Source organism: Herpailurus yagouaroundi, unplaced genomic scaffold, assembly GCF_014898765.1.
Source record: "Herpailurus yagouaroundi ecotype Mexico unplaced genomic scaffold, PumYag 210, whole genome shotgun sequence".
NCBI lineage: Eukaryota > Metazoa > Chordata > Mammalia > Carnivora > Felidae > Herpailurus > Herpailurus yagouaroundi.
The window spans coordinates 27,739,375-27,755,598 of record NW_024412441.1 but is presented as its reverse complement, the minus strand read 5'-3'; the positions used below and the strand labels follow the sequence as shown (position 1 = coordinate 27,755,598).

At 36.7% G+C, this 16,224-nt stretch overlaps 1 protein-coding gene across 2 annotated transcripts in view; it reads right to left on the bottom strand.

The window, feature by feature from the left end:
* Window positions 1-979: 979 nt before the first annotated feature.
* The window catches only part of GCC2 (GRIP and coiled-coil domain containing 2), a 65,129-nt gene continuing 49,884 nt past the window's right edge, over window positions 980-16,224 (bottom strand). For both annotated transcript variants that reach the window (XM_040454150.1, XM_040454149.1), the window contains exons 22-23: window positions 8,894-9,095; window positions 980-2,671 (exon numbers count right to left, since the gene is read on the bottom strand). In XM_040454150.1, coding sequence (XP_040310084.1) covers window positions 2,601-2,671; window positions 8,894-9,095 — 273 coding nt within the window. In that variant the 3' untranslated portion in view covers window positions 980-2,600. The remainder of the gene's footprint in view (window positions 2,672-8,893; window positions 9,096-16,224) is intronic.

The window sequence follows — 16,224 nt, the reverse complement described above, 5'->3', positions numbered from 1 at the left end:
ACATTTGGAGTGTTAACCACTATGGGTTCTAAGTGAGCTCACCTCAAAGGGAAGCTGGGGTGGTCATCTACATTATTGAAACTGAAATCTTATTTCTTCACCATATTAATATTGAACAATATTCAGTGTTCTATTCATATGCACCTTGCTATTTTTTTTAAAGTAACAATTTGAAGGCCATGTAATCACATTTTGAATGCAGGAGGAAAAGATTTTTCTGCTATATATAACTTATGCATAAATAACCAAATCCTTTTTAACACTCATGGGTAAAAATTAGCTCAAAGACACCTGCAAAGTTGTATCAGGTTGTTTTACCTAGTGTATATTCATTTTGAAATAATAGCTGATTTTCAGATAACCAAATCAAAACAGAATAGTCTTAAACCAAATTGCAACCTACATTCCAACTTACTCATAGTACGAGTACTTTTTTTGTGTCACCAAATACCAAATTGTGTCTTTATTGGAAATTTCACATTCCTCAATACTATGTATTTCCAGTGACATCATTAGCTAACATGGGGCTTAAAAAGAACACAAAACGCTGCATGCCTTTCCAAGCCTTAGCTTTGCTAGTAAGCAATTCAATTACACTTCTGCCAAAGTTTGTTTAAAGGAATGTAATTGTGAAAGTTTGTTTAAAGGAATATAATTCTTGATCTTACACAGTTTGGAGCATAAGCAAATCTCACTGTATACAAGAGAGGCCTACATCACAGAGGAGGCTGGAACTTGAGAGGTGCCCAAAGTAAGGCTAAATGTGGCTCCCGGATCCAGCTGGAAGGTAGATGTCAGACATAGAAGGCATCATGGCTACACTTTATGCACCAAAATGTCAGTTCTCTCAAGCAAATGACATTCTAGGTCCCAACTGTCTGAAGAAAGCAGTGAAGGAATTTGCAATGCCAATTCATGGACTAAAAAACCCCAAAGAGACAGTGTCTAACAGAAAAAGAGTAGGCATAAAAATACAATATGCAGTTAAATATATTTAATAGAAATATTAAAATAATCATTACATTTCCTCTCATTGCTGAAGCCATGAAAGAATATCACTTTTGTAATCAAAGTAATAATTTTTTTATCATGCAAAAAGGTATTTTTGTTATTACATTCATAAGCAGAGACTGTATTTCAAAACAAGTTTATATAGACTTCAAAAAGGCCTAGACTTAAAGTGAAATTTATTAAATACTAGTAGTTACATAGTATGCTGCTGGCATACACATCTTCACAGTTCATAAAGTAAAAAAGCTAAACTTTTAAAGTCAGCTCTGAAATGGATGCATTTTCATTAATACATTCACTAGTTAAGTCTGTTCTTCTAAAACAGGAGGAAAGACAGAAATAGGAGATATTCTTTAAAGAACAAACTCAACATGTCAGCAGCAAATTTCAGTTAAATTAAATTGGAAACAAATGTTCTGAGTAACCAAAATATAAAGTCAGTTCACCAGCTGAGACTGAAAATTAGGGTATAAATTGGAAGGCTTAAGAGAACTTTACAGAGCATACTGTGTGGTGATTTTTCCATCAAATAAATATTAAAAATGGAATTCTCAAATTTATGATTTAGGAACACAATTTTGATCTAGTCTATAAAATATACTCAGAGGAATCAAAGGCAGGTACCACCACCACCTAAAGTTATTCACAAGACCTGTGGAACCATGACCCCGGCCTCTAAGGTGTCTTCCTGAAGCTCCTTGTGATGGAGTTCATGGAATGGCATGTCTGCTGGGCCACGGGAAGCACCACTCTCATATTAGATACAATGCTAATGACAGAGTCAATGTGTTGATAAGTTTTTATTAGGGGAGATGGAAAGAATTCTCAAAACAGATTCATGGCTTAAAAGTGGATGAGTCCCCTCAAGAGCCTGGAGAGACATCATGAAATCACCCCGAGGTAATGAGCTTGGTCCCCTACGTTCATGTTCCGTGTCACACCAGCCAACGGTAGAGTCTCTAACAACATAATGAGTTTTGAGATAATATACTTTAGAGGAAAAAAAGGACAGTTCATTTTAAAGTAATTAAACTGTATTTTAGTTTCATAACTAACTGCACATATTTGCTTTATAATCTCTTAATAAACATGTCAACTTTACCAATAAAGTATTTTCCTTCATATTCTAATTAACAAGTTTTCTTTAACAATTTATAATAATAATCCATCTGCAAGTCTGATCTTGCAATAAACAGTCTTGTAACATTATTTTAAAAACCTAAATTCCAGTTGGTACTGTACCAAAATTTAACTTCAAAATTCACAGTACTGCCCAGAAACAGGTGGGTCCTGAGGTTCTACAGAAGAAGGGAGTGACTTCGTTCTTGGTGTTTTCATCTGGTAGCACACATGGGAGGTCACAGAGTCAAAGGGCTGTGGACTGGTATCAACACTTCAGGCTGCTGTACTTACTTCATACTTTTACTTCAAGCAGAGACTTGTAAAATACATCTGACATAGATATGTATAAATATATGTAGATGTGAATATATACACACACTATTGGACAAAAGAATGACAGCAATGTATGTGAAACTTTTTTGCCAAATGGGTTCTATTTGGTAAATAAATAATGTTTTCCTGTCAATCTATCGAAGTCCAGACCAACTATGCAGATAGGATGCCCAGCCAGAGGAACGGGAAGCATTTTCTTCCTCACCTTTGGAAAGTTAAAAAAGAAAAAAAAGGCATTAATCTTTTCATACCATACTTTGACATTACAAGTATGTTCTTGAACTTTCAGTATTTGCTTTCTCCATTAGACAATTCCAAAATAAACTCCCCAGCACAACTAAGTATTATTGACAATAAGGGGAATTTTTACATTTTTTTAAAACAGAAGCCTTACATAACTTAGAATCTAAACCCAATAGTTTTGTGGTAAACCTCAAAATGAAACCAAGACAAACAAAAAATCATTGTTTTTAATCATTTAAAAAAAATTTTTTTAACGTTTATTTATTTTTGAGACACAGAGAGACAGAGCATGAACAGGGGAGGGGCAGAGAGAGAGGGAGACACAGAATCTGAAACAGGATCCAGGCTCTGAGCTGTCAGCACAGAGCCCGACGCGGGGCTTGAACTCACGGACCATGAGATCATGACCTGAGCCGAAGTCGGACGCTTAACCGACCAAGCCACCCACACGCCCTGTAATCATTTTAAAATCAAATACACTGAGGTATAATTTACTCATGGTAAAATTCATCCTTTTTAGGTATAACACCACCATCCCTACCTTTTTGCCTTTTCTAGAAAGTCATAAATTTAATTACATTGTGTATCTTTGGAGTTTGGTTCCTTTCACTTAGGAGGATGCATTTGAGAATTGTCCATGTTCCGTGTGTATCAGTAGTTCATTCCTTTTTACTGCTGAGTAGATTCCTCTGTGTGGCTGTACCAGACTAGTTTGTTTTATTCATTTACCAGTGAAGGATATCTGAGCTGTTTCTATTTTTTTCCAATTTAAAATAAAACTGCTAAAAACGTTTGTGCATGGGTTTTTAATTTTAACATTTATTGAGAAATGATCTGCATACCATAAGATTCACCCTTTTAAAGTGTATCATTCAGTGGTTAGGTTTGTGCAGTTTGTTGTGTGAACAAAGGCTTTCATTTCTCTTGGATAAATACCTCTGAGTGGGACTGTTATTATACAGTAAGCATGTTTAACTTTATAAAAAAATGCCAAACTTTTCCCAGGGGATTATATCATTTTGTATTGAGTGTTCTAGTTTCCTTTTATCTTTTTTATGATCAACACAAACAAATCCTGTCTTAAAATTCAGAAAAATTCTGGGCTTCCAAGAAAATTTCAGACAAGGCCTCCTTTATTGTTGTCTTCTTACTATGACTTGAATATTAATATATATGATTTGCAAGTTTTACAACCTTAAAAAAAGTGAACCCCTCTTCTTATTACATGTCCTTTGCCACCTTCCCACTTCTCCCCAAAAGTGATGACTATTAAATTCAGTATACTCTCTCCCAGATGCTCTTTTGTGTTTTCAAGCATGTATAATGTATCACAAGTGGATCTCATGCAGAAAGGCATTTTCAAAATTTTAAATAGAGGAACTTTTTTATTATTATTTAACCTTTTAAAAAATATTTATTTTTGAGAGAGAGAGAGAGAGAGAGAGAGAGAGAGACAGAGTGGGAGTGGGGAGGGGCAGAGAGAGACGGAGAGACAGAATCCCAAGCAGGCTCCACGCCATCAGCACAGATCCTGCCGTGGGACCGGATCTCACAGGTCATGTGAGATCATGACCTGATCTGTGTCTCAGATCTGGCAGGACTCTGCCCCATGCAGACAATGTTCTGGGCAGCTGTTTTTTTGTTTTTTGTTTTTTTAATGTTTATTTACTTTTGAGAGAGACAGAGACAGAATGCAAGTGGGTTAGGGGCAGAGAGAGAGGGAGACATAGATCCGAAGCAGGCTTCAGGCTCTGAGCTGTCAGCACAGAGCCTGACGCGGGGCTCGAACTTACGAGCCGTGAAATCATGACCTAAGCTGAAGCCGGCTGCTCAACCAAATGAGCCACCCAGGCACCCCTGGGGCAGCTGTTCTTCTCTGGTAAACAAGGACCACAGAAAGGCTGAGATAGGGTGTATTTGCTCCTGCACTGAGTAATTGCTCTCTTCTAATAAAATTCTACATCCTCTTCAAACCAAATCAGGCCCGTACAGTGAGTATGTGAGTGTTCTCTTCCTGCCAGTCTGGAGATGATCAAAAAAGCTGCACGGTCTTCACCTTTTTTCCTATTGAATTGTTAGTCTTTTTCTTTTTCTTTCTTTTTTTTTTCTTAATTGAGGTAAAATTGGTTCTTCTATTAGTTTTAGGTATTTTTCCTCTTTACTTACTTCTATAAAGTATTAGATTTTGGCAACACTGTACAGTAAGGAACAATACACAGTTCTGCAAATTATAACCTAGTTGGGGAGTAAAGATGTAGAGAAGCAAACTTTGCTCTTACTTGAGCAGCCAAGTTGAGATTCTAGTCTTTCAAAGAGAAGCACGATATGACCAACAACCTGCTTACCTCAAGTTGTGGCTCAAGAAGAAGAGAAATCCGCAGCCTGTGAATGGTGCTGGGATCCAACATGAGGGAAGCAGGGGAGTTAACATTTGCACCACATGCAGAGCAACAACCTATGCTACTGAGCAGTATTTCTTCATGTTACTTGTTTGGGGACTAACGTAGCACTTTGTGTTGTTTTGCCTTATGTAGAGATGTGACAGGCAGCTTTAAGCAGCTAATGACACTTGCCCGTGGGGCAAGTTGGGTCCTTATTGGGTGCTTATTACAAGGAGTTGGACATCACCTGTCAGAGGTAGAAAACCTACTTTATCCCCTAAGTTAATGTTTCTCAAATATTTATGACCCAGATGCACAGAAAGGCAAACATCTGTCTGATACAGTCAGACAGAAACCAACATTCACACATATACCCAGGGAACTTCAAGAAACAATTCTTACCCTTATCAGATTCAAGATAGTCTGATGTTTGTCTCATTGTCTCAATTAAAAAAAATGTTCTGTATGTGATTCACCAAATTAATTTCAACATCCATTAGTGATTACCAACCTGAATGAAAAATATTGGTATAATCTCTACACAAAATCAGAGTATAAACCCTGCTTCAAAGGAGATGAAGGGGGCAAGAGGTACTTGTGTTGTTTGCTTTTATGGTCCCATTCCTTTCACTGTCAGGAAGAGCAGCCCTTAGACCCTCTCTTCTGGTACTCTGGACATCTGTAACGTGGCCTATTGTTTCCAAGTCCTGGTAAATGTCCTTGGTCTGGCTGATGGGGCCCAGGACCCTTTTCCGTAGTGTGGTGACAGGTTTCCTGTGCATGGCATTCCTTCTTGTATCTCTGACCTTCTACTTACCTTTTCCTTATACATGAAGTACATAGTTGAGCATTTCCAATGGAGGTGAATTCTTGAAGTTTCTATCAGAAAAGATCTTGAGAAATATTTTCTCAAGGTTCACAGTTATTGTTTTTTTTTAATGTTTATTTTTGAGAGTGCACGTATGCGCAGGAGCAGGGGAAGGGCAGAGAGGTGAACAGATGATTGGAAGCTGACTCTGCACTGACAGCAGACAGCCTGACGTGGGGCTTGAACTCATGAACTGCAACATCATGACCTGAGCTGAAGTTGGACGCTTAACTGACTGAGCCACCCAGCTGCCCCAAGGTTCACATTTATATCTTATAGCATGTGAAAGACAGTACTCCACCAATGTCACGGAAAAGTACACTGTGAGCCTATCACTCCTTTAAAGGTAATGAGGTAATGGGTCTTCTTTTGAGACTTTTCTCTATTCTTTTAGGGGGCATTTTCACTTTTATGTGAAGAGGTACACTTCCTTTTATTTATCCTACTTGAAATTGTATTGAGACTTTTCAAATGTGTGGAGGGATGTCCTTCAGCAGCTCTGAAAAATTTTTAGCCACTCTCTTCAATACCATCTCTACCTCATTCTTTCCTGTCCTCTCCTTCTAGAACTTCAATTATTAAATATATGTTAGATGTCTTCATTCTATCTTCTACATCTATTACTTTTCTGGGTTTTTTTCCTCCATTGTGTTTCCATGCTTAATTCTGAATGATTCCTTCTGACCCATCTTCCAGTTTAATAATTCTCGCTTAAGCTGTATCTCTATCTGCTGCCAGACTACAGCTGCTTTTAATTCAATTTTTATAAGTTTTCTTTTGTTTGTTCACATAGATAAGAGATAAGTGAATAATCTTTATAACGTATAGTAGTTTAGGGAATTTTCGTATACGTTTACAGGACTTAGCAAAAAACCTGTATTAGAGTTCTGGGTTTCTAATGAGCTTCTTATATATACCCTGTGGGATGATCACTAACATCTGTGTTATCAGAACCCTTAAGTTAGTCTCTTTGAGATCTTTTAATCAACAGGCACTCAACTTACAGGAGCCACTTGAATGTAACACCTACATAACATTAAATATCTGGGCCTTAAAAAAGACTGTTAGATATGCTAAGTATTTTGAGATCATTTCATTGAAGTATGTTTTATTTTAAAAATACACATGTCATTCCTAAAGTCCTGGTTAATTTTACAATGAAAAAAATAGTTTTAACTTTGGTAGAATAAACAAAAAGTAATATATAAAAGCAAATTTATTATCAGGATAACTAAATTACAAAAAATGTACATTATGTATTCTTATTTTGGTTCTTGTGACAAAAATACAATTGTAGCTAAGGTAATGTGCCCTACAATTAGCAGAACTGAGGTTACTTGAGAATCTTCCTCCCTCATCATTACTCAGATATATTGTAAGACAACATTTTGAAAGAAACAATCAGCACTATGTACGAAGTATTTCTGCAAAACCAAAACCAACCAAACAAACAAACAACAAACCCCGAATCGTATCAGTCCTCTAGATCAGGGGTTCTCAAGGTATGGTCACCAGACCAGGTCCCCAGAGCATCAGTATCATCTGGGAACTTGTTAAAAATGCGAACTCTTGAATCTATTGAATCAGAAACTTGGTGGGGAGGGGGGTGTCCAGCAATCTGAGTTTTAATCATTGCACCAGATGATTCTGATACCTGCTCAATTTTGAGCACCACTCTCCAGCATTACCAGTTTAATCAGGACTTATAGGGAATAGAAGAACATATTAAAGAGCACCAACATGAGGTAAACCAGTCAAAAGTGGGACAACTGGACATTCTGCGCTTACTGATACGATGTCTCAGAAATTATACAACATTACCTATGAGGTATTTTTTGTTTCCCACCCCACCCATTTACACCTGGATCTAATCAGAGATCTAACTTCCTATTTATAGGCAATAATGGAACAAGTTAAATGCTATCTCCAAGTGCCAAATTCAGAACTGAGCTTCTGTAGGAAAATGACCAGTTTCTTCAAATAATAATCGACATACTACAAAAAAGAACATGGAAATGCTATAGATAGTAACAATAAGACAAAGCTTAAGGGACATCAACCAGATACAGTGTGTGAGCCCTATTTGGGATGCTGTAGAAAGACATCTGTGATAATGGGAACACTGAGGGTGAACTTGGTGTAGACAGCAGAGGGGTCCAATACACAGCAAATATTTGCTGGGGAAATCATATGATGTGTGGAACTTGTTTTAAAATCTCTAGCTCTGCTCTTCCCCTGTCAAAAGAAGTCTGACCATGAGTTGAAAACTGTTAAAGATGACTGAGAACTATAAGGGACATGACAGTATTCTGCCTGCATGCTTGAAAGGGTCAGTGATAAAACCATTTGAAACTAACAAAAATTAAACCATGATCCTTAAGACGCAGTCTTAAGTCAGGTAACTACAGCAGCTATATGTGCATCATTTTAAAGGAGTTAATGAAATCACAGTATTAAATCTATTTGATAGAAAATCTAAACTGCAAACACAGGACAGCTTTAAAGCTGAATGTTCCTTAAGAAATGGACTGTTGGGTATGATATGGACCAAGTGTTGAGCCATATCATTGTTGTCTTGAGACTCTTTGGGGGAAAAGAGGTAAAAGTGGACATGAAGCAAGAAAGACTAAACCAATACAAGTTAAAAAAAAAAAGTATTATATAAAATAAAACCACATTCTTTGATAGAATTCAATGCTAGAATTACAAGTCCACTATTCAAAAGATCTAACTAAACACTGTGTTGTATTTTGATGCATCTTAAAATTACATAATGTTACCTTTTCAAATCTAGTCACAGGTTACACATATGATAGAACTCATATTTTAAGTCATAGTGTCATGAAAAAGATTGTAAGAGCACAAAGTCTCATCCACAAGGCCAGCATTTAGTGTAAGTTATGAAACAGAAGTTCTAATACTTTCCTTCACGTACCTTGAGCAATTGCAGCAAGTTTTCCCTTTTCTTCAGGGCTGAGCTGCAGCATTGTATCTATAACAGGAAGCAGTCTTTCTTTCTCACTACCTGGTTTCAGGAAAATGAATTGGAGCAAGACATTCTTCAAGTACTCCAGGTTAGCTACAGACTTTTCTCGTTCCTGATTTCTTTCCAGTCTTCTTATTTCACTTTTGAGGAGCTGGTGTTAAATAAATGAGTTAAAAATGGTTTTAGGAGCTTTGGGTTAAAAATGGTGGACTGAACACATGCACTTTTCTTCCCTTCCTGCTGAAATGCCCCCCAAAAATGACTAAAAGAGAGTAGGAGAAAAGAAAAAAAGCAGATAGAAATATCAAGAAATTCCTAAAAGATGAGAAACAGAAAAAGTGGACAAGACTCAGTCCAGCAGCTTACCAACTACCACTGACAGGAGGACACAATGGATTCCACAAAAATACCAAGAAGCTCCTGCCTCAGAAGTACAGAGGAGCATGGAAATTGGGGCTGAAAATGGGGGACTGATATAAAACCTACATAGGTTGGTACTATGGTGCTCCCTCCATCTCCTGTTCTCTACAGAAAGTAAACCAGTGGGCTCAGGGCTGTGGAAAAAGACATGCTGTGAAGAGGGCAAGCCAGAGTTTGAAAACAAGGGCCACAAACCCCTTCCCTGCCCTGCTCACAGACTGCAGGTAGTCATGGTGTCCACACTGAAGTTATGTTTACATGATGCACAGCATTTCACCAAAACAAAAGCCAAGTCCATGATAGAGTAAATATAAGGAATATAAGACGATCTAAGATATTACAAAAAAAAAAATGGGGCAAACGGTGATAGAAAAGATGGCAAAATGTTAAAGTCTTTGGAGATTTGTGGGTTGAAACAGACAAAAATAGTTATACTTCATCATTTTATGTTAGTCCAGGAAAGTTAGCAAATTCGGTCCTAAAATCTACGGTCATTCTGAAAAGTGACAATAAGGTCCAAGAAATCATTCAGGAATGTAAATTTGTGGAAATATAACATTTGAATAGTCACTTAGACTCATTGGGCTAGTTAGCAATTTGTTATATGTGATAATGTTTGGAATATGTAGAAAATGTTATTTTATACAGATGCATATTACAATATTTAGAAGTGAATGTCATAGTATATACAATTTACTATGAATAATGTAATAACTCAGTATAAAACAGTTAACTGAACAAGGAGAGCTGAGGCTCTCCACCGAAGGACAGCCTATTTGGACAAGCATGTACAGGGCAGAAGCCATGTGCTCTCCAGACATACAAGAGCTGCAATGTTGCTCCCCACTTATCAGCTTCAATCATTTCTCTCATCAGTGATGTGAGGATTAAATGAGATGGTCTATGTAAAGCCAAGGGCCTGGCTCATGAGAATTGCACAATAAGTAATAGGACTATTTTTGGAGAAGTGACTTAGCAGTGAGCCTGGGTGCATTGTGTAACCCTCAGCTGCACCACAATCTATTACCACGTGTTTCTAGTGTCGCTTTTATTTATTTATCTTAATTTTTAAATTAAAAAAATTTTTAATTTACATCCAAATTAGTTAGCATATAGTGCAACAATGATTTCAGGAGTAGATTCCTTAATGCCCCTTACCGATTTAGCCCATCCCCCCTCCCACAACCCCTCCAGTAACCCTCTGTTTGTTCTCTATATTTAAGAGTCTCTTATGTTTTGTCCCCTCCCTGTTTATGTTATTTTTGCTTACGTTCCCTTATGTTCACCTGTTCTGTGTCTTAAAGTCCTCATATGAATGAAGTCATATGGTATTTGTCTTTCTCTAATTTTGCTTAGCATAATACCCTTAGTTCCATCCACATACTTGTAAATGGCAAGATTTCATTCTTTTTGATTGCCGAGTGATACTCCATTGTCTCTCTCTCTCTCTCTCTCTATATATATATATATATATAGATGTATACTATATATACTTCTTTATCCATTCATCCATCGATGGATATTTGGGCTCCTTCCATACTTTGGCCATTATTATTAGTGCTGCTATTAACATTGGGGTGCATGTGCCCCTTCGAAACAGCATATCTGTATCCCTTTGGATAAATAGCTCATAGTGTAATTGCTGGATCGTACATAGTTCTATTTTTAATTTTTTGAGGAACTTCCATACTGTTTTCCAGAGTGGCTGCACCAGTTTGCATTCCCACCAGCAGTGCAAAAGAGATCCTCTTTCTCTGCCTCCTCACCAACATCTATTGATGCCCGAGTTGTTAATGTTAGCCATTCTGACAGGTGTGAGGTGGTATCTCATTGTGGTTTTGATTTGTATTTCCCTGATGATGAGTGATGTTGGGTATTTTTTAATGTGTCGGGTGGCCATATGGATGTCTTCCTTGGAGAAGTGTCTATTCGTGTCTTTTTCCCTTTTCTTCACTGGATTATTTGTTTTTTGGGTGTTGAGTATGATAAGTTCTTTATAGATTTTGGATACTAACCCTTTATCTGATATGTCGTTTGCAAATATTTTCTCCCATTCCATCAGTTGCCGTTTAGTTTTGCTGATTGTTTCCTTCGTTGTGCAGGAGCTTTTTATTTTGGTGAGGTCCCAACAGTTAATTTTTGCTTTTGTTTCCCTTGCCTCCAGAGATGTATTAAGAAGCTGCTGCGGCCAAGGTCAAAGAGGTTTTTGCTTGCTTTCTCCTCGAGGATTTTGATGGCTTCCTGTCTCACATTTAGGCCTTTCATCCATTTTGAGTTTATTTTTGTGTATGGTGTAAGAAAGTGGTCCAGGTTCAGTTTTCTGCATATTGCTGTCCAATTTTCCCAGCACCAGTTGCTGAAGAGACTGTCTTTATTCCATTGGATAGTCTTTCCTCCTTTGTCAAAGATTAGTTGGCCATACATTTGTGGTCCATTTCTGGGTTCTCTATTCTGACCATTGATCTGTGTGTCTGTTTTTGTGCCAGTACCATACCGTCCTGATGATTACAGCTTTGTAATACAGCTTGAATTCTGGGATTGTGATGCCTCTTTTCAAGATTGCTTTGGCTATTCAGGGTCTTTTCTGGATCCATATAAATTTTAGGATTGGTTGTTGTAGCTCTGTGAAGAATGCTGGTGTTATTTTCATAGGGATGGCATTGGATATGTAGATTGCTTTGGATAGTATTGACATTTTAACAGTATTTGTTCTTCCTATCCAGGAGCATGGATATTTTTCCATGTTTTTGTGTCTTCTTCAATTTCTTTCATAAGCTTTCTACAGTTTTCAGTGTATGATTTTTTTTCACCTCTTTGGTTATGTTTGTTCCTAGGTATTTTATGGTTTTTGGTGCAATTGTGAATGGGACCAATTCCTTGATTTCTCTTTCTGTTGCTTCATTGTTGGTGTATAGGAATGCAAGCAATTTCTGTGCATTGATTTTACATCCTGTGATTTTGCTGAATTCATGAATCAGTTCTAGCAGTTTTTTGTGGATTCTTTTGGGTTTTCCATATAGGGTATCATGTCATCTGTGAAGAGTGTAAGTTTGACCTCCTCCTGGCCAATGTGGATGCTTTTTATTTCTTTGTGTTGTCTGATTGCTGAGGCTAAGACTTCCAATACTATGTGGTGAGAGTGGACAATCTGTCTTGTTCCTGAGGATGATATTAGCATTGGGTCTTTCATATATGGGTTTTATGATCTTGAGGTATGATCCTTCTATCCCTACTTTCTTGAGGGTTTTTTTTTTTTTTATCAAGAAAGGATGCTATATTTTGTTAAATGCTTTCTCTGCATCTATTGAGATCATATGGTTCCTGTCTTTTCTTTCATTGATGTGATAAATCACATTGATTGTTTTGCGGATATTGAACCAGCCCTGCATCCCAGGTATAATCCCACTGGATCGCCGTGAATAATTTTTTTAATGTATTGCTGGATCTGGTTGGCTAAAATCTTGTTGAGGATTTTTGCATCCATGTTCATCAGGGATATTGGTCTATAGTTCTTTCTCCTTTTTAGTGGGGTCTCTGGTTTTGGAATTAAGGTAATGTTGGACTCAAGAAAGAGTTTTGAAATTTCCCTTCCATTTCTATTTTTTGGAACAGCTTCAACAGAATACGTGTTAACTCTTCCTTAAATGTTTGGTAGATATTGGTTTCTTGTTCTCTTTTTAGTGGCGTCTCTGGTTTTGGAATCAAGGTAATGCTGGCTTCATAGAAAGAGTTTGGAAGTTTTCTATTTTTTGGAACATTTCTATTTCTATATTTTGGAACAGCTTCCATTTCTATATTTTGGAACAGCTTCAAGAGAATAGGTGTTAACTCCTCTTTAAATGTGGGGTAGAATTCCCCTGGAAAGCCATCTGGCCCTGGACTCTTGTCTTTTTGGGATTTTTGATTATGAATTTGATTTCTTTATGGGTTATGGGTCTGTTCAAAATTTCTATTTCTTCCGGTTTCAGTTTTGATAGTGTATATGTTTCTAGGAATTTGTCCATTTCTTCCAGATTGCCCATTTTATTGGCATATAATTGCTCATAATATTCTCTTATTGTTGATTGTATTTCTGCTGTGTTGGTTGTGATCTCTCCTCTTTCATTGTTGATTTTATTTATTTGGGTCGTTTCCTTTTTTCTTTTTGATCCAACTGGCTAGTAGTTTATCAATGTTGTTAATTTTTTCGAAGAAACATCTTCTGGTTTCATTGATCTGTTCTACTGTCTTGTTTTGTTTTGTTTTGGTTCTGATAGCATTATTTTGGCTCTAATCTTTATTACTTCCTGTCTTCTGCTGGCTTTGAGTTTTATTTGCTGTTCTTTTTGCAGATCTTCAAGATGTAAGGCTAGGTTGTGTATCTGAGACCTTTCTTCCTTCTTTAGGAAGGCTTGGATTCCTATATACTTTCCTCTTATGACCGCCTTTGCTGTGTCCCAGAGGTTTTGGGTTGTAGTGTTATCATTTTCATTGGCTTCCATGCACTTAATTTCCTCTTCAACTTCTTGGTTAGCCCATTCATTCTTTAGTAGGATGTTCTTTAGTCTCCAAGTATTTGTAACCTTTCCAAATTTTTTCTTGTGGTTAATTTCAAGTTTCATAGCACTGTGGTCTGAAAATATGCACGGTATGATCTCCATCTTTTTGTACTTGTTGAGGGCTGATTTATGTCCCAGTATGTGGTCTATTCTGGAGAACGATCTATGTGCACTAGAGACAAATGTATATTCCACTGCTTTAGGATGAAATCTTCTGCATATATATTAAGTCCATCTGGTCCAGTGTTTCATTCAAAGACATTGTTTCCTTGTTGGTTTTTTGATTAGATGATCTGTCTATTGCTGGAAGTGGGGGTGTTGAAGTCCCCTACTATTATGGTATTGTTATCAATGAGTTTTTTTATGTTCGTGATTAATTGATTTATATTTGGGTGTTTCCACAGTTGGCGCATAAATGTTTACAACTGTCAGGTCTTCTTGGAGGATAGACCCCTTAATTATGATATAATGCCCTTCTTCATCTCTTGTTACAGTCTTTATTTTAAAGTCTAGATTGTCTGATATAAGTATAGCTACTCTGGCTTTCTTTTATTGACCATTAGCATGACAGATGGTTCTCCATCCCCTTACTTTCAATCTGAAGGTATCTTTAGATTAAAGTGGGTCTCTTGTAAACAGCATGTAGATGGACCTTGTTTTCTTACCCATTCTGTTACCCTATGTCTTTTGATTTGAGCATTTAGTCCATTGACGTTTAGAGTACTGAAAGATATGAATTTATTGCCATTATGTTGCTTGTGCTTGTAGAGTTGGGAGTTCCTGGTGGTGTTCTCTGATCCTTTCTATCTTTGTTCCTTTTGGTCTTTATTTTTTTGTCTTTTCTCTCTCAGGGTGTCCCCCCTTAAAATTGCTTCCAGGGCTGGTTTAGTAGTCACAAACTCCTTTAATTTTTGTTTGTCTGGGAAACTTTTAATCTGTCCTTCTATTTTGAATGACAGCCTTGCTGGATAAAGAGTTCTTGGCTGCATATTTTTTCTGATTCACCACATTGAATATATCCTGCCACTCCTTTCTGGCTTGCCAAGTTTCTGTGGACAGGTTTGCTGCAAATCTGATTTGTCTTCCCTTGTAGGTTAAGGACTTTTTTTCCTTTGCTGCTTTCATGATTCTCTCCTTGCCTGAGTATTTTGTGAATTTGACTATGATAGGCCTTGTTGACAGTTGTTTTTTTTTTAATCTAATGGGAGTCCTCTGTGCTTCCTGGATTTTGATGTCTGTGTCTTCCCCCAGCTTAGGAAAGTTTTCTGCTATGATTTGCTCCCATAACCCTTCTACCTCTTTTTCTCTCTCTTCATCTTCTGGGACCCCTATGATTCTAACGTTGTTCCTTTTTAATGAGTCACTGATTTCTCTAATTCTTAAATTGTGCTCTTTTTCCTTAGTCTCCCTCTTTTTTTCTGCTTCATTATTCTCCATAAGTTTGTCCTCTATATCATTGATTCTCTGCTCTGTCTCATCCATCCTTGACGCCATGGCATCCATTCGAGATTTCAGCTCAGTTATAACATTTTTTATTTCATCCTGACTGGGTTTTACTTCTTTTATCTCTGCAGAAAGGGATTCTAATCTATTTTCAACTCCAGCTAGTATTCTTATTATTGTGCTTCTAAATTCTGATTCAGACATCTTGCTTGTACCTGTGTTAGTTAAGCCTCTTTCATTTCTTCCTGCTCTTTCTTTTGGGGCGAATTCCTTTATTTCATCATTTTGAAGAGAAAAAAGGAATTAATGAGGTAAAAAAATTAAAATTAAAAAAATTAAAATTAAAAAAATATTAAAATTGAAAAATTAAACACGCGCACAGACACCCACACACACAAAACTCGAATAAGTGATGATAGATCCTAAGTGTGTTTAAGTCTGGGTGTTGAAAGGGGCTTAATAGATCAGAGAAAAAGGGAAAGAAAGAAGGAAAAAAAGGAAATCTTTTGAAAATTTGAAGAAATGAATAGACTAAAGTAGAATAAAATGAAGTGATGGAAATAAAATAGAATTTGAAAAAATTTACATAAATGTAAAAAATATAATAGAAAAAATTAAAGAAAAATATTTGTAATAAAAATTGAAAACAAAAATGAAGTTTTTCTCTTTCTGTATTCAAGAAAAAGAAATGAAAAAGAGAAAAAAGGAAAAGAAAAAAAAGGGAAAATTGAATAAATGGACCAGTGAACAGACTGAAATATGATAGAAACGACTTCATTTTTCTCTAGAAGTCCAACTATGAATAGCTTTAATAATATGAATAGCTTTAATAATAGCTTTAGTTTAGCCCATAAACTAAGCAGATGGAGAGACTCATGT